This window comes from Paralichthys olivaceus, chromosome 11 (assembly GCF_024713975.1).
Source record: "Paralichthys olivaceus isolate ysfri-2021 chromosome 11, ASM2471397v2, whole genome shotgun sequence".
NCBI classification, from domain to species: Eukaryota; Metazoa; Chordata; class Actinopteri; order Pleuronectiformes; family Paralichthyidae; genus Paralichthys; species Paralichthys olivaceus.
The window spans coordinates 18,545,437-18,570,949 of record NC_091103.1 but is presented as its reverse complement, the minus strand read 5'-3'; the positions used below and the strand labels follow the sequence as shown (position 1 = coordinate 18,570,949).

Sequence of the window (25,513 nt, the reverse complement as noted above, 5' to 3'; positions counted from 1 at the left end):
TTTATATCAACAAATTCAGATGAAATATTGAAACTCTTCTTGTTTAAGATATTCTACAAGATGTATTATTCTATGATCATTAAGTAAACTGAACATTATAACTGGTGGCCGACCAAAATTTCCGATATTTCAGAAATTCATCAGATCATCAAAGAGCCAGTCGTGACATCTGATTCCTCCACCACTCTGTGTGCACGACATGAAAAGCGACACACGACGGAGCTGAATTTCAGTCTGCATTAATGCGTACATCTCAGAAACTTTGGTCAAAAACAGTCACAAATCGTACAGTGTAAGCCCAGTTTGACTGGATAGAAACAACAGTGCTTGCAAAACAGTGTGTCAGATATGCTGCTTCCACAGTTTTGTGTCCCGGTTGGACAATGGACATTAGCCAGGGCTAGTGACAATCTGCCATTTATTTTTCAAACCCTAACAAGGCCACTTAGCGACATCACTGTGTCGCCACCTGATGTTTCTGAGCTTCACCAACGGCCTCAGGGGAGCTCTTCATCTCCTACTGCAGGCAAACAAGCTGCAGGTTCCTCAGCCGGCTGCTGTTTCAACATTGCATTCTGATTATAAATAGTGGCACCGTGTTTAGTCGAAGAGAAAAAAGGTGCCGTACACAAGTGGGTCACTGCACGCTGCTGGGAGCGATGTGGCTGCACACAAACACCTGGTATGGAGTCATCAAATCGGCCAATTAGCACATTTAGACATCTGCCTGTCCACACTGCCCTCTCCCTCATTACATTATATGATACATTACGTTAATGGAGAGCCTAATAAAATGCATGACTGGTTTATGTACCTCTCACCAACATATTTGATGGGTCAATGGTCACAGTCAACACATCATGATGATTCACTTGAGTTATTAAGAGGCAACTTAGTTCAGATGTTTCACTTTGTTTGTGCTTTTATCCTAACAAGTTTATGTCGGAGCTGCTTATTCCTGCATCCACACGAGTCAGTTCTACTCTAATACATTTATTCAAGTACTTCACTTAAGAACAGTTTTATGGTATTTATATTTATTTGCTACTTGCCACTTCTACAATACAATTCAGAATAAAATATTGTAATTTTTACTCCACCAATAGACTTCAAGTAAATTTTCTGTGAAAATGATGTCTGTGAGTTGTCAGCATTTCCCCTCTTCACTTCTCACATGGTTTCATATGTTTGAGGCCCAAAAAAGGTAAAATGATCCAATATTTCTCAAGTAAATCCAAGAAAGGCCGAATCAAGGGCGACTGGATGCGGTTGTAGATAATTTTGAATGTTTCACCTCTCTTCATATCTGAAGCAGCCTCTTCAGTGATCTGAAGCAGCCTCTTGGACGAGAGGTGAAACGCCTTCAAGTATCTATGACCAAGTCCAGTTGCCCTTGATTCAACCTTTTTTAAACAACCATGACCTGGATGACTGAGAATCTTCACAGACATTTTGAAATACATGTATGTCATATGTAAATAAAGCAAACATTTGTAAAACATGTTACGAAAAAAACAATGTTGCATTTGGACTTAAATGTTGAAGCTGGGCTCAGTTCAGTTACTCTATTTAATGCTGGGTAGCCTATAAATGTAAAGTCTAACCTTGTCTTTAATTTATTTGCTACTTATTTCTATTATTAATCTGAATCTTAAATGTGCCTTTACACTTTCAAATAAATATAGTGCAGTTAAGTGTATGCAGCAGCAGAGAATAGAAATACTCATATTATACTTGAGTACTGTACAGTACTTTTCCACCACTGCTTTGACTTGAGGATCTGCATCTTTTAAGTGCCTTTGTTAATTCTAATGCTAATTTAGATTTTGCTGCAGGGATTAAGCATCAGCTGACAAGAAATAGGTGGCACACGGTGGTGACGGCAGCAGGAACATTGAACAACCTGGGAGTTGTCTCACATGGTCGGGTGCATCTCATCACAGAAGAAGTATCGCTGTGGCTGGGAAACCTCTGGGAAAAAGCTGAGCGTCAAATTGTCGCCCTACTTACTGCAACTCTTCATCAATTATATGCATTAAAAGATGCTTGAAGAGGCTGCGCTCACACCGCTCCTCTCTGTGGACCACACAATACTGCAGGTTTACGTTCGCCGTTATTTACTCAACAACTCAAGAGCTGCTGCATCATTTTATCTGTTGTTGTCTTGTCTCTGCTCCTGAGAGAGCCCGGCTACATATAGGACACATTTTCATTGATTTCTCATCATCAGCCTCAAACATTTCAGTGGAACTTCTTACAAAAGATGTTGGAATACCCACAATTCTTGCAACCAAACTCCCATCCCCTCTTTCTTTTATGGCAGGATCAGGCTACGTCATATTGTCTTTTTGTGACATCAGGTGAGTCTTGTCGTGACTTGGTTGACAGATATGAAGACATGTTGGATGTGGACTTATCACAAATTGCCGTTTAACTTCACTGTTCCACTTAAAACAACTATGGATTTTAGCAGTAAAGGTGGGGCCTGCTCTTTTCTACTGAAGGAGGAAGTATTCAGTAGCAATAATACAATACTCTGAACATATTACTTTCAAATTAAACGTCCTGCATTGGCAATCTTACTCAGATAGTAATTATAATCAGCAAAAAATACTCAACAGAGATTAAAAAAAAAGCCCGTTACTATTATTTTGTAACATGTAATTATTATGACTCACACAATGATGCAATCAACTGTCTATTAACATGAGATTACAAAATAATAATTATTTTCATCATGGGTTTATCTTCTGATGATATTTCAGATTATCACCACCACCACCACTATTTGACAGTTTAAATCTGTAAATTATTATAGAATAAATAAACTAAATTAAACAATTATAAGGAAAATAGTAAGCTGGACCTTCAGAATTTACCTCAGGATGTGTCTGTGCACCTTGACATCAGTGTCAGGTTTAGATACAGAAAAAACAGAGCACACTTTTGACTTGTTATGTTGAACAGACTTGAAAATATATATTAAGGCTGTTAAATTACTATTAAAATGTTGCCCATTTGCCTAAGTAGGCCACACATTTTTTTCTAATGGAATGAGCTTTCATTCTATGTGAGCATTATTTAAATTTACACCATAGGGTCCCATGTGGTCCTGAGGGCTCCACTTGTGGCCACATCGGGCCCATTAGTGTGGAATATACGGAGCTGCTGGAAAAATGAGCTGACATTTGAGCACCAACTGGGTCAACCAAATGGGACCTAAATGCCAGACCATCAGTAACCCAGTGACACAGTGGCAGGCTTTAATCTTTTATGTCTCAGTGCGAGATAGTTAACGCAGCCGTGTGATGTTTATAGTTTTTGATCTCTGAAAAGGCTGCTGATGCTTGAGAAGTAAAGAGAAGAAGGAAGGACAGGGGAGACGAGAGTAAAGAGGAGAGGAGGAGAAGGAGGGAGGGCAGAGAGAGAGAGAGAGAGAGAGAGAGAGAGAGAGTAGCCTTAGTGTCTTTTTCGGGCACAAGGCCTTGCCATCTGACACCTGCCACTGAGTGGGCATGAATTCCCTGTCCACTTGGCAGGAAGTGAAGGCCAGCAAACAGGAACTCAAAGGAGGAGTGTGTGCAAATACCAACGGCCAAAGGAAATGGGTGCCCTTAGTGTCTGTGTGCAGGCCAGACAAAAATGGCACCTGCTTCCCTCACAGGCAGCCATTTAGAGGACGACAGTAGCATAAAGTCTTATATATGAATTCCCCTGTTCTACGACTAGACGCTGAAACAACTGCTGCTATTGATATTTCCACAAATGTCTGTCTTTTATTCAAATGATGCACCCAGAAAAAACTGAATCGTTGTAAAATTACAAGCCGCACAAGACTGGCGCTGCAGCTCGTTCGCTACACGTTAAATACAAGAGGTCTTGTAAAATGCCATAATTAAAAATGCCAAATACATATATGACACTCAGGGATATTATTAGTTCTCCTCCAGCCTGAAGAGCTCGGTGTCTGATGAAAGGCCTGACAGGAGTGAGAGCAGCAGAGGAGGGAGGAAGGGAGCAGTTGGAGTTAAGAGAGAATACTGATGAGGCGGGCAACAGAGATGCAGTATGCCTACACAACAAGACATTCATACACACAAACACACACACACAGCCACAGACGCTCACAACTCCAAACATCACGAGAGTGTGCAGGTGACACTTGGCGGCAGAGTACGACCTATTCACTCCCCATCTACAACTTCAACCAGCAGACAGAGATCTCATTTAGGAACACACACGGACACACACGGACACACACACACACACAGAGATGCTTACATGTCACCGTTGATGTAATGCGCTACACGCAGAACAAATGTGCACAAGTAATTTGCAGTGTGTGACTGACTAACTCACCCCGACACACAATTGCGCACAAAAGAAAACATAATGTTCCGCATTGATAATAACCATTTATACAGATCAGCATTTTTTATTCCAAAGTGATTATGCGGTGCAATGGACTTTATAAATGGTTCCTTACGCAGTATTTTGCATACAGCGCGTTGTAATCATTATTCAAATACGAGAATCGCTTCCATTGTCAAACATATGCATCAAATCGAATATGCATGAGTTTTTGCACAGCGCTCATAAGTTCACAGACCAAAAATATACATGAGAATGAGCTTGACAGCACTTTGCTCTCGCTCTCTGACAACACAGAGGATTACAGCTTTCTGAAGTTAGAGACCTGTGAAGCTTCTTTTTGAAAGGACATATTTCAACACTCATGTTACAGACAACACGAATAAAATGGTTCCACAAAACTAAACATATTACTACTTGACATGGATCTGCTGCATTTACTTTACTGCATCTTGGACATGCAAACAGCGAAGCATTCATTCAATTGCATTTCCTGCAAAACATATGAAGCGGCTTAATATAATATCTGTCTGAAAAGCATTCTTTACATGAAACAGACACAGAGCTAAAACCGTTACAACACAATGGTACCACTGTCTCTGTCACACTTTACACAGGATTATTTGAGCCACTGGGGCATTCCTGGGAAATGCAAAGGTGCAGTTTTTTTTTTTTTTCCTTCTTTTTCCGCCTGGTCATCAGTTTGATTGCTCTCAGACTATCACAGACGATCCCTGCCAAACGGCCAAGGGAAACAGGCCACAATCAATTTTCCTCTAACCAGACTCTCATCCTGTTTTACCCGAGGACTCATTGAAAAAGAAGCTGCAGCAGTGATCCGAAACAGCATCAATGAATCAACTCATTTTTTCCGCTCTAGATGTTTAATATAACACTTTAAGGAAATGTTGCACTAATTATTAAAATAACAATATTACATCTTCCTTTTCAGCATGTTTAAGCATTATGACACATTATAAGGGAGTTCAAGTAGAAATATATAGAATCAGTCAACAATTACAACTACAGGAGGAAGCCATGAAGTATTTTATATTATTGCTTAACTAGATTATGAATCATTGTCTGTTTATACATCAGCCAACACTCACTAATGTGTTATTGTTGTTGACAAATATATTGATAGACAGTTGTAGCTGCTCACAGCTACAAAAAGCACAGTCACGATTTAAACTAGAACCAAAGTTAGGATGAGAAACAGACATGGAAATTATCACAGCATGAACAAAACTGTATGATCTGAAATTCTGTCGCAAAAATGTCCGAAAAACAACTAGAATGTCACTTGGAGGAGCGCATACCTCCGTGATCAGTTCCCTTATGAATCCACATGTAAATTTACTAGATCCAGATTTTCATTTGGATCCGCACCAAATTATATATCAAATACTCATAGATATCAGGGAATAAAACCGCCGGATGTTTTTTCATCAAGATCCATAAATTATTCTCTGAGAAATCAACCAAAATGTTGAAAAACACTCTCTCACATTTTTAAAGAAAGTGAAAATAACAAATCCTGGATCCGCCCCAAAAGTGCTCTGGTTGCAAAAGGTTTTTGCGGAGTCCTGCTAACAATCCAACAAACTGCAGTGAAAACGTGACGTCCTTGGCGGAGGCAAAGAGTACAAGAAATTAAATGTAAATGTAAAAAGTGAAATCCTGTAACATGTGCAGCACTAAAGGCTCTTTACTGAGGGGCTGAACATATGATTATCATCAGACCCTTTTGAACAAACTCCAGATTAATACAAATGGAGCTTAAATATGGGACAAAGTAAGTTATTTTTGTCCCTTTTTTTTCCATTTACACCCACACATACACATACAGTATTCCCACGTCAGAGCACAGCCTGTATGATCAAGTGACTCACCATTGACTGTGAGGTGCACCCAGCTGCCGTTGTGGAAGGTGTCGTACTGTTGCTCCAGCATCAGGACCCTGCACTCGTACCAGCCCTGGTCCTCGGAGCGCACTGGGTCAATCTGCAGGGAGGCCTTCCCATGCAGAGAGGCTCTACCTGCACATGAAGGGAAAGAGAAAATAATGACGCCAGGACTAACCTCCACAGCACAATGTATTTAGCGTTTTCTGCTTTTCATGACAAATGCATGCTCTTTTCTCAGCGATGGTCAGCTCCTCCATTTGAACTCACACCTTGTAGTTCTGCTGGTCACCACAGAGATCCATTATAGCAGATGGGGGCTAAGTGCTCCACTTCAACCTTTGTTTTTTTACAGTAGCCTGTAAGTCATGGTGTAGTATTTTTGAGCAGGATCAGGAAATTAAGAAACTGTTGATGTGATTTAAAGATCGTACAGTATATTCTTTCACTGAGAATTGTTTGTATTAGGTGCAACATAAATTTCATGTTTTCCCCTTTCTCTGAAAATAATCCATGAACTCAGACTTTGAACTAAAAGTTATTAAAATAAGCACAAGCCCAAGGCAGAAAGTTCAAGTGGCGTGTGACAAACAAATCGTTTTTACCGACTTATTCCTGTTCAGGGAGAAAACCCTTCTGCAGTTTGTCTAGCATTCACTTATTGTGAATTCATATCTTCAGAGCCTTCAACCAACCTGACTTACAATGTTGGAGGAAACTCAAATGGATTTTAAACACAATACAGACTCTAGATATGCCACAAACTCAAAGAATAATTAATGAAAAGAAAATTTGTGGATAAACAGTTTTGAAATTTTTCTATTTGAGAAAAAAATCCACATCCCTCTCATACCTATTTCTTGACTATAAAGAAACAGCAAGCATATAGCTAGCTTGTGGTCAAACAGGTTTGTACAGATTAAACTAACATGATACTCTACATGTGTATTTTTATCTTTTGAGCTTTAGAAGTGAGACAGAAGCATCTGAGACATTTCCATCCGTTTTCTTTGTTTTATAGGAGAAATAATATTCTCATATTCAGGTTCCTAAATTTAATTTGGGTTCTTATTTGAAAAGGCTTACGTGCTCTAATGTTCAGAAAACATCAGTTTCCTATTACTGTTTATTGATGCAGCTAGGAAGCAGAAAAACTTGGTTTTAGCTCCTGTCTCTTTAAGGCCCCCCTCTTGATAAAGCCCAGCCTGTTCTGATTGGCCAGCTCGTGCACTCTGTTGTGATTGGTCAACTGCTTCCAGCATGTGTAGAAAATGTTGGCCTCAGCTATCGCTTTACCTGGCGTTGGTGAAGGGTGTGCCAGACTAGTCACTAGCTAGCAGCACAGGGTACATTATTTGCATAATGCCCTCCAGCTCACACATATGTGGTATTGTGATGTCACATTACATCACATCCAAGAAACAAACAGGAGGAAAGAAAAAAAACTAAATAACCATAACATGTCTTAATTGCTTCAATGAGCCAATTTCTGAAAATATCAAACAAATCCCTTTTGTAAAACTGCATCTTGTCATTTTTTGCTTAAATTAAATTAACAACAAATATTGTGTGAGTCAGCTTCAGACTGACCGTTTCCCTTGGTGTCTACTCATTTTAACAAGCAAAGTAACCAGCTGCCGGCGGTAGCTTAGTGAATAAACAGTTTGATTAACTTTAAGAATCTTTCACCTCAAATGATCAAGAATCTAGCTCAAAGTGTTAATATTTATGCATCAAACTACCTGCGAGCCATATCAGTATTAAAAAGGTTCAGTGTGCTTGTGGAGAGGGACCCGAAATCTCCTTCACAGAAATCCTCCATTTCTTATAAAACTTCTCCATCCACGCCTTTTTCTACTTCAAGGCTGAGGATAAATTGGAATTCTAAAAGGAGGAAATCACCAGGGAAGAGAGAAGTTCTGGAACCAGGCCTGGTGAAATCTTCTGCTGCTAAGCTGTCTGTCTTCAAGCCTGCAGCCCGCTGCTCACATGGCTGCCTCTGACAGCCCGACAGACTAAAACACTCGCTTCTGCTCCGTCTGACGAGTGTTCTCGAATGAAGCATTTTTCCCAACTTTGATGTGTAGATGTACTGTAAGCGCTGCTTCCTGTTACTTCAGACTGAGTGTCAGGCAAATATATTGATGCTGAGGGTGGGATTAGTTGCTCCACCATCACTGTATATAAATGGGAGGGATAGATACCCCAACCCTGGGAGTGCTACCATAGTTGGGGTAAGAACACTGATGTTTTTTTGGTATAAGAAAATCGATACAGCCAAGAGGAAGCACGAGGGGAGTGGGGACTGCAGTCTTGCAGTAAAAAGGTAGCTTGTCTGTAAAAAGTCAGGTCTATTCTTGCCTGGGCATTGAAGTGCTGAGTGGGGTGGGTAGCGGCGTGAAGGGTAGGGATCAGCCTCCCATTTGTCAAGAATTGAGAAGGTGCAGCTGTAAACGGAGTTAACAGCACTGTATCCACGTCAGGACCGCTCTCCTGGGCATACACCACTTACACAGTACAGGGTTCTGTCAACTGTGAAAACAGACGAGCTAACACCTTGTTCAGATGACATCATGGGCTTTGTCAGACGAGAGAGCTTCGGAAATGAAAAACTAAAGATCCAAAGTGACAGAGTTGGCAGACACGGTGCACTGCTGCAACTTTTAATGCCAAAGAGCCAAGATTAGAACGAGGAAAAAAAATATTCAAGAATAGCACCACTGTAATTAAAGTGATAACAGTTAAACATTTTCTACACTTTTTCATCCTGTGTGATTGTAGGACATTTTGAATTGTCTTTACAGGAAAAAACCTTACACAGGTTAAATAACAGAAACATGGTCACAGGCCATTTGCCAATTATTCCCTAATACTAATGAGTTTTCAATGAGCATTAAATTGAGATTTCAGACACTTAAATCATCTTTTCGCCTTATAACATTACATTGCAAATTTCAAATTATATAAATGATATAAAACATGAGGCATTGTGTTGTGAAATCCCAACAACATTGACCACAACCAAACTATAATCTCTTCATTATTGAGTCCAAGTGAACCTTTGTACAAAATTTGAAGAAATCCCTTCATGACATTCTGGAGGTATCACGTTCACAAGAGTGGGACAGAGAAGCGAATGGAAGGACAACCTGAGAACATAAAACCTTGGGCTGCAGCTCTCACCAGCGCAGAGTGTGTCAAAACGTGGCATTTTACAACGATACCCAACATCCTCCTGATAGTAGGAAAAGTGTCTCCGATCAGGATAAAAACATTTCCTATACACGCTGTGTATGCTGAAGCTATGATTTCCAACAGCAAGTCCCAAAGCGGGAGAATCTGACACTAAAATTTCACAAACTGCACGTCTGAATTATTGAGCATGCTTTTGCCTGAGTGGGCACCAAAATAGATGTTTTTAAATGTTGTAATTTCCATATAGCTGCAGGACAAACTGGAAAACGATCCCGGATAGATTTGAGTCTGTGTGGAGAGACGGTGTGCACCACTTCTCATTAAGCAGTGAATTAGACAGGGAAATACACAACGGCAATAAATGGAAGATTGTTCCTCTTACATATTAAACTTAATTATTAGTGAAACCAAACAATTGTCACTGACTTAGTCAAAGTAATGGTTTAAGTGGAGGGATTTAATATCAATGGAATTTAAAAATTCTGCACTTACATATAAATACAGTATTCATGGTGAATCTGCTTTACTGTGGGAGCCACTGTGTGATTGTATAACAGCATAATTACTTTATCGCTAACTGTTTTCATACTGAGTGATAACAATTCATAGGACCAGCCCAAATGACATATTACAGATATATTAAGCTCCTAAAAGAGCATTTCAGAAACCACAGTCCGGTGTCATTATCACACTGTCACCATGCACATGCAATCCCTGAAATACACTTTAATTTCTGTAATGAGACTGACCATACGTGTGTTGCATCTGTTCACTGGTAATTCCTCAACGGCGGACCTGACAGCCTATGGCAGCGGCCCACTGCTCGCCCGAGTGAGCGCAACGGAGTGTGATGCTGTTTGAAAAGTGCCGGTCACCTGTACCCTGCTGTTAGTCAGGAGGTTAAAGTAAACAATGAAACGCTCCAGCAGCTCCAGAATCTACAGTAGCCACTACAAAACAAAAAAGGAGGGTTCCCCAGACAGTGAGTCACTGCCATTAGGCTCATCTGCAGCGATGACCTTGTGAGGAAAAAGCCCACAGGGGAGGAATTTCAGCGAATTCAATATTATTCACACTTGATCCCTATTTATAAATACAGAGAAATCTGTTATGACCACATGACGCTACCTCTAGGAAGATGAATCCCCCAGGTTTTTAGACAAGCCATGCTTTGCCTTTACTTCACAGTGTATTGCCGGGTCAGGCGGGGGTTTTGTGCTTGGAAAAGAGGTGCGAACAGAAAGGGATAATTCTGACCTCGTTTCCAACAGCTCGCCATCTTGTCACAGACACTGAAGCAACATCAGAAGAACCAATTTCCTGCTATGAGGAGTGTGAGCGAAGGCAGACGCAGACACACTGTCTGGGCCAGGAGACAGAGACTGGAAGGTCATGTGATGTGGTAGCGAATGTGGCGAAAAATGCATATTTATTGTAATTAGAAACATTTAAGCCATCAATCTTCTCATCTAAAATATAAACTGTTTACGGCCTTTGTGGCCTTTGTCATTTAAAACAGTCTATACTATCTATAGTCCCTAAAACTTCAGTTAAAAGGAGACAGTAGTAGACAAATGTTTTTATATCGGCTCTGATTGGCACTGATGGAAAATCACACCCAGATAAACGCCCAAATATCTTCTTCTATTTTTGTCAGTCTAGACGCTGCATCTTTTCCAGTGTAATGTTATGACGTGCATTGAACTCCTGTATCCTTAAACACAACCCTGACATACACTCAGTTGCCAGAGACATATTTCTGTTCTTTAGTCTGCCCTGGACGAAACATTGTCCAAATAGACCAAACAGTTAAAGCAACATCTCCTAAAGACAGTTTCAACAAAACCCTGATCATAATAACCCAAGTGTTAGATTAGGTGTATGTCATAAACTGGTTACTTAGTTGGCAAGTTGAATGAGTTGCTTGCTAATCTACGCAGCTTGCAGATACATCTTGTTTCAGGCCACCTGGTGAATCTCTGAGTTTCTGGAAACAGTTGTATGCTGTGGCCAAAAACTGAGCCCTTGCTCTTTGTGAGAACTGTTGGGTTTCTCTATAATTATATATGGTCTTGACCTTACTATGTTAAGAGCCTTGAGATAATGTAGGTTATGATTTGGCACTAAATTAATAAAATTGGATTGGAAAACTGAACCAAGAGCGGTGACCCTGAACCAAAACAGTGCTGATGCAGCCATAAAAACAAAAACAATGAACTGAGAGATGCTGTGAAGCCCCTCAGAGCTGGTGTGATCTGCAGAATCTGAATTTTTTAAGTGAAAAACAAAACAAGCACTAATTTGATACGTCTAATAATGGATTGCAAATTATTAAATAAAAGTTACCATCTTTCACATTTGTGTTATAATATATATATATATACAGTATACATATAGTTAGTTAGTTAGTTAGTTACAGAGTATGTTGTTTTAGTACTCCTTTCTATTCTATATGGCCTATTTGTCTACTTTGTATCGGTCCTGTGGATTTACTGTACTTGCCAAATAAAAAGATCTTGCTCCTGATTCATCATTAAATGGGTCAGATAAAAACTGCTTTTCACAGCATCTCTATATTCTTTCAGAGCTTGTTTAGCTACACTTATCTTACCAGTATACTCTGGATCCACATGAGGAGGGTAGAAGCGGAAGTTGATGAAGAAGGGAATAGGCACTCCAAACTTGAACCACTCCACCACATAGGGGGGTTGCTGGCCGTCCAGGGGAGGGGACACGTCACACCCCAGGATCACGCTCTCTCCAGCGCGAGCCGTCACAAACCGGGGCTCCTCTCTCACTGCGTGGGCACCTGAGATGAGAAGGAACACAGCTTTCAGTACAACATAGGAATGTTAATGTTCACCTCGAAGGGATCTGGACTCTGACATGTAGGACAACAAGAAATCCTGCAGACAAAGCAGAAGAATCTAATTGTATTCTAGACATCCAAGACTAATTTTCAAACAATAATTAAAGGGGATTGACTAAGGTGCTGCACAATGGCTTAAAACTTCATTTTGCTTGAGATGCATTGAGTGCTCATGGCCCACAACAGGATCTCTGTGCAGACTCTGGATGGTCACCGCACACATGAGGAAAATGCTCTCACTTTTATCAGCTTTCCTCGTGGCTCCATCATCATCTGTCCCCTGCATCTGTTGGTGAGTGTTTTGTGGCTGTGCCATACTGTACAATAAATGAGCTGCCAAAGGGTTCCATTGATCATACTGGCTGCTGCTCAGATGAGCTTTACTATGAGCACCACCAGAACTGGCGTTTAGCCATGAATGTCCAGGCGCGCTGCCGAGCGTTGACCTATCAGATGACTGAAAGGTCGGCATACCTGCCTCAGCAGAACGCTCACTCTGGGAATGGATTTTCTCCAGCTGCCACCCCCGCTTTCATTGAACCGACTATCTCCACCGTCAGAGCAAGCATGACTGCCCGCCTCCGCCCAGAGGGAAAATCGCTTCAGGGATCAAGAGACATGCTGACGTTTCACTCCAGAGAAACACCAGCTGAATAACGTAACGCTTTCATTAGCAGTATCATTTGCATTATCAGGGCACATTTAAACAGGGAGAACAAACACGCTGGGAGTTGGAGGTATTAGGGCCTCAAACTGCGTTGGGGTGACCGTCGGTGGCAGCGTTGCTTCACGTTCCGCCACCATCACTGTTGTGTGAAATGGAAATTTCATGACTGCGAGCCCTGTGCCTTTTCAACTATATCCACTGAAATTAAGACCAAAATATTTTCATCCAGTTCTCCTGTCTGAAAAATAATGCTTCAACTCCATCCCTACAGGCCATATGCACAATCTATGAGGGATTGTGTTCACCAGTTTAATCTGCATTATCCTGTGACACAGTTAATCCACTTTACTCATTTTAACCAGCACCGATTCTGGATTGAAACTGGGCAGATTTAATCAAATTACACTTTGTAAAGTGGACAAGTGGTTAGCCAGTTACAAGCCTCAGCCCTGGAATCTGCTTGTGCCTCCTTAGTAAGAAGGTAAAAGCAGCTATGCTATGCTACTGTGAGCTCAAATGAGCCACACAAACCAAGTGAAACACATGCACGACTCAGTGAACCCCACATGAGCATTGGACAGCCGCTGTAGCTCGTCAGTGTAGAGCAGCAGCAGAGAACGAGAAGCTGCACGAGTCCAAACACAATCGTAAAAGAGAATCGGCTTCCAACCAACCCACAGTGAATATTACAAGTGTAAAAGCTCATAGGAGGCAAATTGACAGCTACAAGCCACAGAGACAGTACATCAATGAAAAAACTACACTACAAGCACTAATTTGGAACATCTAAATCACACCGGTAATAAAGCAGCATTTTTCATTAGAATGAAGCTGAGGGGGGAGTGTGTGTCTGATGAAACACAGTGCAGCCTGTCAGGACATGTGAAGATTTCTCATACTAAATGAGCATGGAGTTGATTGTTGCTTCAAGCTTCTGTGGGCATGGCGCTGCCCCTCAAACAGAACAAACCATGACCTTTTAATGCGCTTCTGCAGAAACCTGTCCCATGCTGTTATAAGCACAACAAATTCAGAAAACTGTTAAACTAATCCTTTCAGGCTTGCCAAAGGCCTGAAATTCACACCTGAGCACACTCCATTGCAGCCTCATTTATAACACCTTTAAAAACGATTACAATAACCCCTTTGAACAAGCAATACGCTGCTCGTGTTGACGCCAACATTATCTTAGACATTCTGTTAAGAATATAACAGAAAAAATGTGATCACTGAATTACAAACTGAAACGGTCTCATAGGAAAGGTTACACGTTTCAGGAAAACATGATTATTATCTTTGTCTTTGAAGCTAGAGCCTCCCAGCAACTCTAAATCCTTTTAATTGAGCGTTCTATCTCGATTGTTTACTTTGTACTTATGTATAATAACGTGAGATGATGGCAGGCAGATTTTTTTTAACCTTTAAACAAAAACAGGCTGGATGTTTCCAGCCTTTAAGCTAAGCTAAGCTAATTGTCTGCTGGGAGTAGCTTCTTTTTTTTCCTGTTCAGACTCTTGGTTGAGTTGAACATTGCTGCTTTAAATCTGATCATTTCAAAGTCTTTATCAAATGCTGAAATGCAGTTCAAAAAATGATGAACTATTTGGACAGCTGAGGTTACAGCAAGACTTTTGATATTTACTGGACATCTGGAAAAAGGTTTTATCCCATCGAAAATATATTTGCTGCAGACAGACCATGTTGCTTTGGCAGAGGAGGCCTTATGCACAGCCCAATGCATAAAGGATAAAGTTAAGTAAACATGACGCAAGAATGCAAATCCAAAAGTGAGGCCGAGCAATAGAAATAGAGCTCAAACACACATATCACACCTAAGCATGAACTGAAAAAAAAAATAGGTGCCACAGTTGCAGATTTTCAAGACTGGGGGCTTTGGATGACAAATTATGGCAGATACTCAGAGTTTGTCTTAACATTTACTGTACAGGGTCCAGCTCTTGTGGCTTTCAGGGTAAAAGTGCTCGCAGTCTCCCATCCATAATGAAACACACTGGACACATTGTTTGGTTTGAGTAAGTAGAGTCACTTGACATGAAACACAGGCTCAAATCCTGTGGCACAACAGTGACGGCGGCTGAAATCTATTGTATTCTCTGCAGACAGTTCAGGTTGCAGACGTTCATCGGCTCAGGTTTCTCACTGGCATTATTTTTGGATCCTGGGGGTGAAGGAAGCACGTCTTAGATAGAGAAGAGTCCTGAGATAATAAATCGGAGGGCTAATAATTCTCAAATTTCTTTATGAGATCCTCACAAAGAGAATCAGCACAATCTCAGGCACCGCTTTGAACTTTTTAATTTCCTTAATGGAAATGTGCAGTTTACGAGGGCTTATTCAGGCGAAATATTTATGTTCTCGACAAGACACATATGTGACAGAATCGTCCAAGCAGATCTTCCAATTAATCAGTTTTGTAGCTGTAAAGGGATCAATATAGGTTTAAAAATGGTGGCAACTCTGGATTGCTTTGGCACTGTAAACTTAAATCGAACTAAAGTTGCAGAGTGAAGAGTGAAACTCTCCAAAATACACAGAGGCAGAAATCTATTGAGTAAGATCTGGATAAATCAGGCAGCTAATAAGTTCAGGAGACCAATATGTTTTATGCATCTATCCCGGGCACACAGTAGATTTACTGCTATGATCATGAATTTCTGAAGTGTAACAATTCAGTCACTTGTTCGATAATTCCCATATTCAGCAGGTAGTACATGCACAAAAGCAATAATTCCTCATTGTTGGGCAAAGGTTAAACAGGCAGTGACACCGCAGGTTAGGAACAGGACTGCAACTAATGATTATTTTCATTGGTTTTCAATTTGATCTCTAAAATGCCAGAAAAGTGTTAAAAATTATTCTTGGTTTCCAAATGCTTTCACAAATCTTGTTTTTTCCAGCAGACAAAATCAAAGATGTTTAATTTACTATCACAAAAATAAAGTGATCCATTACTGTAAACTGTTTTGACCTATAAATTCCTCAGATCGTCTCTTAAAAATATTTTTGGGCAAAAGAAGTAAAACTAGCAGATGCTTTACTCTAACAAACCCAATTCAGGACCGTCTTATCGGCTGCTTGGGGCAGTCCACAGAGCTCTCACTTAAATTAAATGTACATGTGTAAAAACCAACAGGTTTTTTTTCATTCTAAAACTCATTCCCTAGTTTGAAATCAGTTTCAATACAGCATTAATCTCACCTTTTTGTCACTAATGGGCTCATTGTTGGCACTTTGCAGTAATGAGCTTATTACAACCTGGAATAACACAAAGACGTGAACGAGATGCCACAATATGGAATTTATTTGGACACAAAGTTGAGAACTTTGTATTTTCAAACAGTATTTTTCAGTTTTACAACAGAAAAGACTTCAAAGTGTCTTGTGTGCATCATGATGTAAACTTAACTTGTCACGGTTTCCTAGTTTTAGAAGAAGGACATTTTGCCTGAAAAATTACTTTGCGATTGATTGATTGTCAAAGTGATTACCAATTCTTTCTGTCAATTGACTAATCAATTACTTGACTTAACTAAACAAGTGAGAGTTTGGCTTTTGGAATATCTCACTCTCGATAACTGCAGTTATTATTTTTATCCACTAGGTGTTATAAAAATTGATAAAAAATAAAAGCAAATCACCAATATGAAGGAAAGTATCCAGAACTGAATGAAGCAGCCTTAGGAGAACGTTTACCGATACACATAATGTTATGTAACATAAACCAGAGTGAGACATCTGCTTGAGGTCAATCAGCAGCTGTCCAGACCGGCACATGAATCACTGCAGCAGAACCACGGGGGCATGTGAGGTTGAATCTGCAGGAGATTTCAACGCGTCGTTTTTTCAAGAGGCAGAGGATAAAAATGGCTCTTTCACAACATTGTACTGTGAGAAATGATCAGATTTGTACAGTAAATATACTCTGGAGGCATTTTTGGGCAATAATCAGGCAGAGCAGAGCTGGAGACATGTTTTGACACTAATGAGGTCCAATAACACATTGAACAATATTGAGGAAAAATATGAAAACTGAGGGAGTTCAACGAGGGACAGTTTTAGATGAGCACTGCTTGGATTGTCTGGTCCAGGGTGCTTAATTATTTTCTTTTGACGCCAGCGCAATATTTAACCCATTGCTAACTGCAGCAGGAGATTCTGCAAAGGCTGCATGAAGAGCTGTGTGTGCGGATATGAGCGCCACTTTATGCTGGACAGAGTTCCCGATGTGGAGGATGTAATGGAATATAGACTGGACGGAGGCTGGAGAGAGTCTCAAGGACGTGCAGCCACTGGGCTGGATGGGCCACTGACAGGGCGGTAATTGAATGCCAGCCTGTGTGTGCTGAAGGTCACATAAGAGAATGGTCTGAGTGTGTCAGTGCGTGCGTGTGTTAATCTGGGTCTGTAAAATTCAAGTTTACTGCAGCTAAAGTACCACAGAATACAAAAACAGAATATGGAGTACAAACTGTATTTATACGTGTGTGTGTGTATTATGTTTTAAAAACTATTAATGTAGATATTATTTTACTACTGTTCTGTCTTTTATTAACTACTTTATTACTTCCACCAAGGAGCTTATGTTTTCATTGTCTGTTTTTTGTCTGTTATTCAGCAGGATCACACAAAAAATACAGGACAAATTTCCACAAGACTTAGTTGAAGGGTGTGATATGGGACAGGAAAGAACCCATTCAATTTTAGTGAGAATCCAGACCAGGGAGTGGATCCAGGAAATTTGTTTTAGCACTTTCTTTTTAATTGTGAAATAGGGCGTTTTCATTGACTTCTCAGAGAATAGTTCATTGACCGTTATGTTATGTTATGTTAAGGGGACTGATATTTCAATGTGTGTGAAATCCGTTGAGTGAGTGATTGAATTTGAGGTGACTCAACCTTGGTGGCGTCTGCTCTACTGGGTTCCATTTGAATTTCTTAACTATTTTATTTTTGCCATGGAACATTGCAGCAAAAGGTTTTCCCACATTATTGAATAAACAAGATTAGATGGTTCAGATTACTAATGCCCGTATGGAAACAAAAAACAATTCACACAACATGCTTTAAAAGAAAACTCTGTTTCCAGGGCTGAGTTTTAATTATTATCTTAGATACAAATGTCAGTGGGATTTAGACTCAGTTTTTCTTGCTTCTGGAACATGATCCAAAAGTTCAGGTTTCACTTCATCTCAATCTACTGGGACACCCAATCTGGCAGGCAAGGTAGAAGCTGCTTCTTATGAGATTGGCAAACAGCCTAATCTTTGTTGGTAATTTTCACATCTGCAGAGAAGAAACACACACACACACACACACAGCTCCAAATATAATATAAAGTGACAGCGATCACTATGCACAACTACTCAGCAGCACTGCATTCATAACTAGTTCATAGTCCAAGTGTAAACATTCAGCTCACAGTTGGCACAATAGTCTGCAGACCAGAGGGTATGTGCTTTCTGTCTAAATCTGCTGACCAGCGTGTGACAACGACTGCTGCTTTAACTTTTGCATGACAATCCGAGATAGATTGGCTCTCTTCATTATTTAGCTCTCTTTAATGGCAGAGGTCTCCGATCAGACAAGCAATGTTCAGTCAGGGATGTGCTGACACCTGCTCCAGCAAGGACAGAGAGACGGAAAGAGAGAGAGAGAGAGAGTGAAAATGAGAGAGAGAGAAATAGGGAGCGAGATAGAGAGTGAGACAGAGAGAGATTGAGAGACATAGGGAGAGAGAGAGGGAGCAACAGAGACAGCCAGACAGAGATAGAGAGAGAGGGGGATGGAGGAAGAAAAGGAGACAGAGAGAGAGGGAGGGGGAGAGAGAAAGAGCGACAGAGAGAGAGGGAGGAGGAGAGAGAGTGTACGAAAGGGAGACTGAGAGAAAAGGAGGAGGAGAGACAGACAGAGAGAGAACGAAAGGGAGACAGGGGTAGGAAGAGAGAGATTGGGAGAAAAAAGGGGAGACAGAGAGAGAGCAGGAGGGAGAAGGAAAGGAGACGGAGAGAGGGAGGACGAGAGACAGACAAGAGAGATGTGTGAAATGGGCTGTGTTTGCCAGAGAAGGCTCAGAGGGCGAAGCAGCTCTGCGAAGCACAACTCTACAAGAGGTGCACTTTACAGGACATCTCTGGCACTAAAGTCACAGAACTTCCTCAGTCTCACTATAATTCAGTCATTTTTACATTCGATCAGGTTATTTTCATTGTTGAGTATTCATTGCACACACTCGAGCTTCAGCTCAGAGCAACGTAAGAGTGCTCAGTGTGGATTCAACACTTATCTCTGAAGATGTGCACTTCTGGCAGATGCATATATGTGTTTCCTCAGAATAGGAAAAAAAAAAAAAACACGGCAGATTCAGGATTGAAAAGATCCTTTCAGCAGCATGAAATGTCTTCCTGATTGAAGGTGGAGTAAATCTGGGGAGAAAATGGTGCTGATTTGAATCATTATATCAGGGTACAGAAGCTGCTGAATTACATTGAGAGGATTTATGAGTCTCATTTCAATACATTGGGAAAAAGTTTAGATTCAGAAGCATCGTTATTTTTGTTTGCCTGATTGTCTTTTGTTAGTTTTGTTACATTTCCAAATCATGTGGATTATTGTCAAAATTAAGCATATATAATGTTTCACACAATACAGGAACTCTCTCATCCATGTGTTAATGTAGACACATCTCCAGAAATCTACAAGCGCTGCAGCAAATAATCATATTAATCAGAATCTATTTTGATAGTTAAGTTACCCAATAATGTTTTTTTTTACCCAATAACGTCTTTCTTCATCATGTATAACAAACTGAATATATTTGAGTTTTGATCTGATGGTTTCATGAAACGTATAAATGTTTCAAAATACAAAAAGTCTTTACACTGAAACGAACTGCTGCAAATCACCAGACGTTTGAGGATTTTGCACCTCTTCTTTTTTCAGGACTAGCAGGGTTATTCCAAAAATGTGCATGAAAATGTATGCCTGGACGAAAAGCATGTTAGCCTACAGACAGTGGAACATGTGGGATGTTTTAGGACTTGATTCATTGATTGATATAGCTCTGTATGATCTGCCTATACAGGAAGTACAGAACAGTCCGACAGCTCCTAATACAAAGAATTGACTAAACTGCTTCATCAGATCACCTCTGACAGGACGGGAGGTGTTTTCTGGGACAGCATCCAGTCCTCCTCCAGGATGAATGACGACATCAGCCCTTTTTAAAAAACAGTTCAGCCTCTGTCAGCCTGTAGACCTTCATCCACCACCACCGCAGAGAACCATGGAAATTGATCCCTGGAATATGTAGACATTGTTCAAATTCAAAGACATTTAAGAAGATCAACTCTGCCTTCTCTAATGGAGGGCCTCGATATTATCAGATCAGCCTTTTCTCAACGATACCAGCGTCCATATCCTTATCTCTAACTCCCAACCCTGTATAATCAGGAGTCTGCGACTTTATCCCCAACACTTTACAAACTAATCCACTCCCCCGACAATGTCCAACAAGTCCTCATGAAATGTTCTACCAGCGTATGTTGCCCTTAAGGTTAGTTAGGCAACTGAAACTTCTCGGTTAAGCTTAACAAAGATCACATTTACTTTAAAAAGAAACTGATGTTGAGGTCTGCTATCTAGTGAGATGGCATAGGTCCCATATTTCCCAGCAAATTTACCAGAAGATTAATTTTCCTATAAGTTAGCGGCTATTTACCTGTAAATTCCAAGTATATTTCCAACAAAGTCTTGTGCAGTTCAGAACTTATTATAAAGGAAATGAACTAAACCTTAGTTATTATTAAATGTATTAAATAAAGAATGAGCAGCTAGCCTACTTAACAACTTTGGACAGTGACACATTGTTCCTTTCTCTTATAATTATTATGCTTGGTTGTGTCATTTTTTTCCCAAGAAATATCCTTGTGATTAACATCTAAATTCCAGATCATTTCTTGGAAATGAGGAGAAGACTTTGCAGGAAATTGCAGGACCTGTAACATAAGGTGCTGCTGTGCAGAAGTGACACCGTTTTAAGAAATAAAACATTTACCCAACCTCCACCTTACCTTACTTTTTAAGGCAGTACAACACTGAGCAGTCACTTGTTAAGAAAATGGAATTGCAATATAATGTATTGCAGCATTCAAACAAGCAAACAAATAATTATATCATCTTTACGATCAGTCTTCTTTCGTCCCAGTCTGAGACCTATCTTCAAAAATCCTGTTATATTCCGATCACCCAGTCAGACCCCAAAGATATTCAACTTACAATGAAAACAGGTCAGACAGGTTTGTACTTATATAACGTTCAGCTGCATTAATAGGACAGATGGACTTTATGTCTTTGCTCCAAAGATAATTTAACTATGCATCCAGTAAGTATAGGATCAACAAAACAACACAGTGTATTTAACTTGTGAGAAGCACTACATGTTTCAAAAGAGATGATAAGAGAGTTAGTCCATCCAACCAGAGCTGCATGATCTGGCATTCCCAGAATGCTGCAGGGTTTGTTTGCAAGGAGACTCTGCTGGGAGTGGACTGAGGGAGGAGAGCGGAGAGGGAGGGTGGAGGGGGCATCACCAGGAAGAGCTGGCTCATGCCCAGTGCTGAGAGTCTGCCATCCAGCCCTTGAGCACACGCTCTCTCCTAAGCTCTTTTCTAAGCTTCACTCTCATGACTGTAGCACGACACGGAGAAAAATGAGTAGAGTAGGAGAGATGAAGTTGAGCTTCAGTCAGGCAAATATGTTTAAAAGACAAAGCTGAGAAAATGTGAGATGTAAAAACAGTAATGACACAATGCTGCTGAAAATGTAGATGATTAATGAAAAAGATGGAGTGACTTCACTGTATTGACACTTAAAGAAACGGGTTAGTTCGGCTGATGGAGTTTTATCAAAAGCAGTTAGGGCTGTTTGCATCATGCTGCTGAGGACGTCTTGGTTCTTAAAGCTCAAGTGAACCAAAGACTTGAATACTGTTGAGATGATCTTTCCTGTCCTTTAACCAATGACACAGTCAGAGGTGGAAAGTAGCAAATTAAATTTAACCTACTTGGCAGGGTTTGTTCAAGTTTTTCCATATTCTTCTTATTGATACTTCTTTATCTACAGATGCAACTACAACACTGCACTTCTCCCTCCACTACATTCATGTATCAACTAAGGCAGCAACGTCTATTCCATGAATAAATGAACGTATATAAAATAACCAGATGATATTATGATGATCGATAAATCATAGTATTTTTTAGAACCAAAACAATGTTAAGGATGAGAGGTTTTGCATTTGTAGAGCATCACATCCTACTCTGATTTTCTTTGCACATCTGCAAAACTGTTACTGTTATACAAATTACACACAGTGAGTGTAAACTAGTGTCAGCCTCAGAGCAAGTCCATCAAAACTAAAACATGCTCTCCCACTTGTGCGCTAGAGAGGAAAACAAGAAAGAAAACTGCAGCAAATCAAATGCATAACTTTACTGAGCCAAAAATAAATCTATTATTTGGTCATTTGAAGCTTTGTTTGCTTTTAAATAAACCGACTGAACTGACTATTATACTGCAAAGGTTCTCAGGGACGACCTTAATTCTTATAGTACAACCTATTCACATGAATTGCTGCATAAGATGCAGAAATATCAGACATATTCAAATAGAAATTAAAATTTAAAAAAATGACATTTCTATTCTTTTCGTATAGTTTTATGAGGTTTGAATTCTGATTTTCGACTGTGGTGAAGACAACGTGTAAAGAAAAAAGACTTTGAAACACAATGGATGTCAGACAAATTAAAACACTGCTGTCAAATCATGGAAACGCAGCGTTGAACAATGTCCCAGACAGTTTCAACATCCTGACAAAAACTGAAGACAGCCCAGCCAATCTGAAACTGGACACGCAGAGACAGTGGGAGCGCTTTCAGACATCGCCTCAGCACTACTGGGAGGCCCCAGATACATGAGTGACAGTTCTGACACCTCCACAAATCCTGTCTGCTCCTATACGTCTCTGTCTTTGAAGAAACGGGCCTTCAGAAGAAACCCGTGACAAGAACAAGTGTGCCAATGCACGGTTCACGAGGGAGATTCTAGATCGTGTGCCACATCAAGGAGCCATCACACAAGTAGGGAATTACAGATGAATATCATCTGGCCAACAGCCAGTTCAACAAACGCTTAAAAAATGCCAAGTCCCAGCTCAGGACCGGAGAGGAGAGTCAGTCTGTCATCAGTGACTCAGGCTGAAAATAGTCCTTCAAATATACCACTGCTCAACACTTGCCAATGACATTTAATTACTTCTATATTGCCATCAGCGTCCCTCTTGCTTCACCTTGATTGGTTGCCAAGTCACCATTGACTTTGTTGAACTAACCCCCCGTCTCCCTGACCATATGCTGCCTCCCCAATGGGCACTTGGCACAAGAAAACTTCTTTGACCACCATTTACTGTGACTGATTGTTCATACCTGAGCAATCCTGTGCAAATCACTGACTGGTTGTAAAAAGAAGGGTCCTGCAAGTATGTTGTACAAAAGCTTTTCTTTTTACGTTTTTACATCCAAATCCAATCATTTAAGTAATAAAGCTGTTTGATTACTAATTCAAGGGTCTTAAAACCCTCAAGAAATAATATCATGACATTTGTGCTGTTTTCTTGTTTTATAAAGTTTTCAATTAAACCAGTTTCCGACTTTAAGATCATGAAGTTCTGTCCAGTGTGAATTTAAATCTAAATGGAACCTTTTACACAATTTCTTGTGAGTTTGTGTTTACAACTTTCAACTACAATTTGATTTCGACAGTAATCTACAAACTGATTATGTAGTTTCATAATAAACTGTATATATCCAGCCTCACATCTAAGTCAGTATTATATGCAAATATGGACAGAGACTAATTATTTCACATGAGCAGTTTTAAAATGTTCTGCAGGAAATTAAAGATGTCATGTCTTCATTTTGCTGTAGACTCATTGGTCCTTTGTTTGTGCCGCAGCAAAGTGCAAACATAACAAAATACCACTCATGAGAAAGGAGCCAAATCTCGGTCCCACTGAGCTGCAACAATCCTACTTTTCTTTTGTTGGTTTGGAGCATATTAGTTTTTAACCATCTGTTTCCAGTCTGTTGGTACCTAAAAATCTGCTCTATATCTCCCAAAAGGGACAGAATTTGGATTTTCAGAAGTTATTTCCACGTTTTTTTTTCTATTGGATAAACTGTAGGGTCAAGTGTGGACCACCAGTTTCTTGGTATATATTATTGCCTATATCCCTCAATGGAGAGGGCTGATATCACCAGTCTATGGTATCCAATGGGAAAGTATATGATTTGTAGCTTCATATCAGAGTAAGCACATAGAAGCTTGTGTAATTTTCATTACTTAAAGAATTAGGTAAACATGTTGGGTCAAATCTGAAAAGATGTTTGAAAATGGAGCCAGTTAGCTTAGCTTAGCACAAAGAATGGGAGCAGGGAGGGACTGAGCTACCCAACAACAGAAAACTTATTAACCTCCCACTTTAAAACTCACAAATGAACATGTTGTACTTTAACGTGTATAAAAACTTAAAAAAAATACGGGTGTAGTAACATAACATGTTAGACCCCGTGCAAATAAAATGGATTATTAATGAATTTCAGTTTTTGTATTGGTCAAAATTATGTTTAATCCAGAAGATGTCATTCTATAGGTAGATGTTTGTACAATTGGACAGAACCAGGCTAGCTGTTTCCCTTTGTTTTCAGTCTCTGTGCTAAGCTAAGCTAACTGTGTGGTGTCAATCTAATTCTCAGCAAAAATGCACAAATCTGCTTTATTTAAAACATATTTTCCAAAAGTCAAACTACACAAAACGTAAGTATGACAATGACATATTTTCTAGCCACTAGTCAACTTTACATATGTCTGTCTGAATTAACATATGAAGCTACCCAAAAAGTATGACTTCACACATTGTCAAGAAAGCAGACAGATTGCTGTGTTGTCTACATCATGAGCAACAAGGGGTGATAACAAGTCACAGTTTGTGTTAACATGTGTTTCAGAGGTTCTGTGCAGCGCCAGACAAAGATCAGCCACTATACTCTGGGACAGTGCAATAGAAGAAGTGAACCAGCTCTCATTTTTAGTACATTGTAATGTGTGACTCTCTGGTGCAGCCTGTAGTCTTAAAGTAAATCACCTCCAGAGCAATGCAGATACCAGACAACACCTACGAATCGATATTGAGCCACGTTCACGCCTTCATAAAATGGAGATAAAATTTAAGCAGTGACACCGCTGAGACGTCCTCGGCTCATAAATTAAACATTTTTCTTAAATATGGTTTTCAAAGGGGAAGTTTTCACACTGTGCTCATCGCCTCCTGTGGGTCTGTCATCACAGGAGGAGCCAGACCTGTGGGCAGACCAGTTCTGACTGGGTATGTGGGGTCATTGGGATCAGTTACCAGGCGACAGCTTGGCACAT

The 25,513-nt window shown here is 40.1% G+C and overlaps 1 protein-coding gene across 5 annotated transcripts in view; it reads right to left on the bottom strand.

Moving 5' to 3' along the window:
* LOC109630055 (protein turtle homolog B-like) overlaps positions 1–25,513 on the bottom strand; it is a 62,589-nt gene that overhangs the window by 35,953 nt on the left and 1,123 nt on the right. For all 5 annotated transcript variants that reach the window (XR_011244527.1, XM_069534311.1, XM_069534313.1 and 2 more), the window contains exons 2-3: positions 12,082–12,279; positions 6,264–6,410 (exon numbers count right to left, since the gene is read on the bottom strand). Coding sequence is in view for 4 of the 5 variants with exons in the window: in XM_069534311.1 (XP_069390412.1) it covers positions 6,264–6,410; positions 12,082–12,279 (345 nt within the window). In the remaining variant the exon portion in view is untranslated. The remainder of the gene's footprint in view (positions 1–6,263; positions 6,411–12,081; positions 12,280–25,513) is intronic.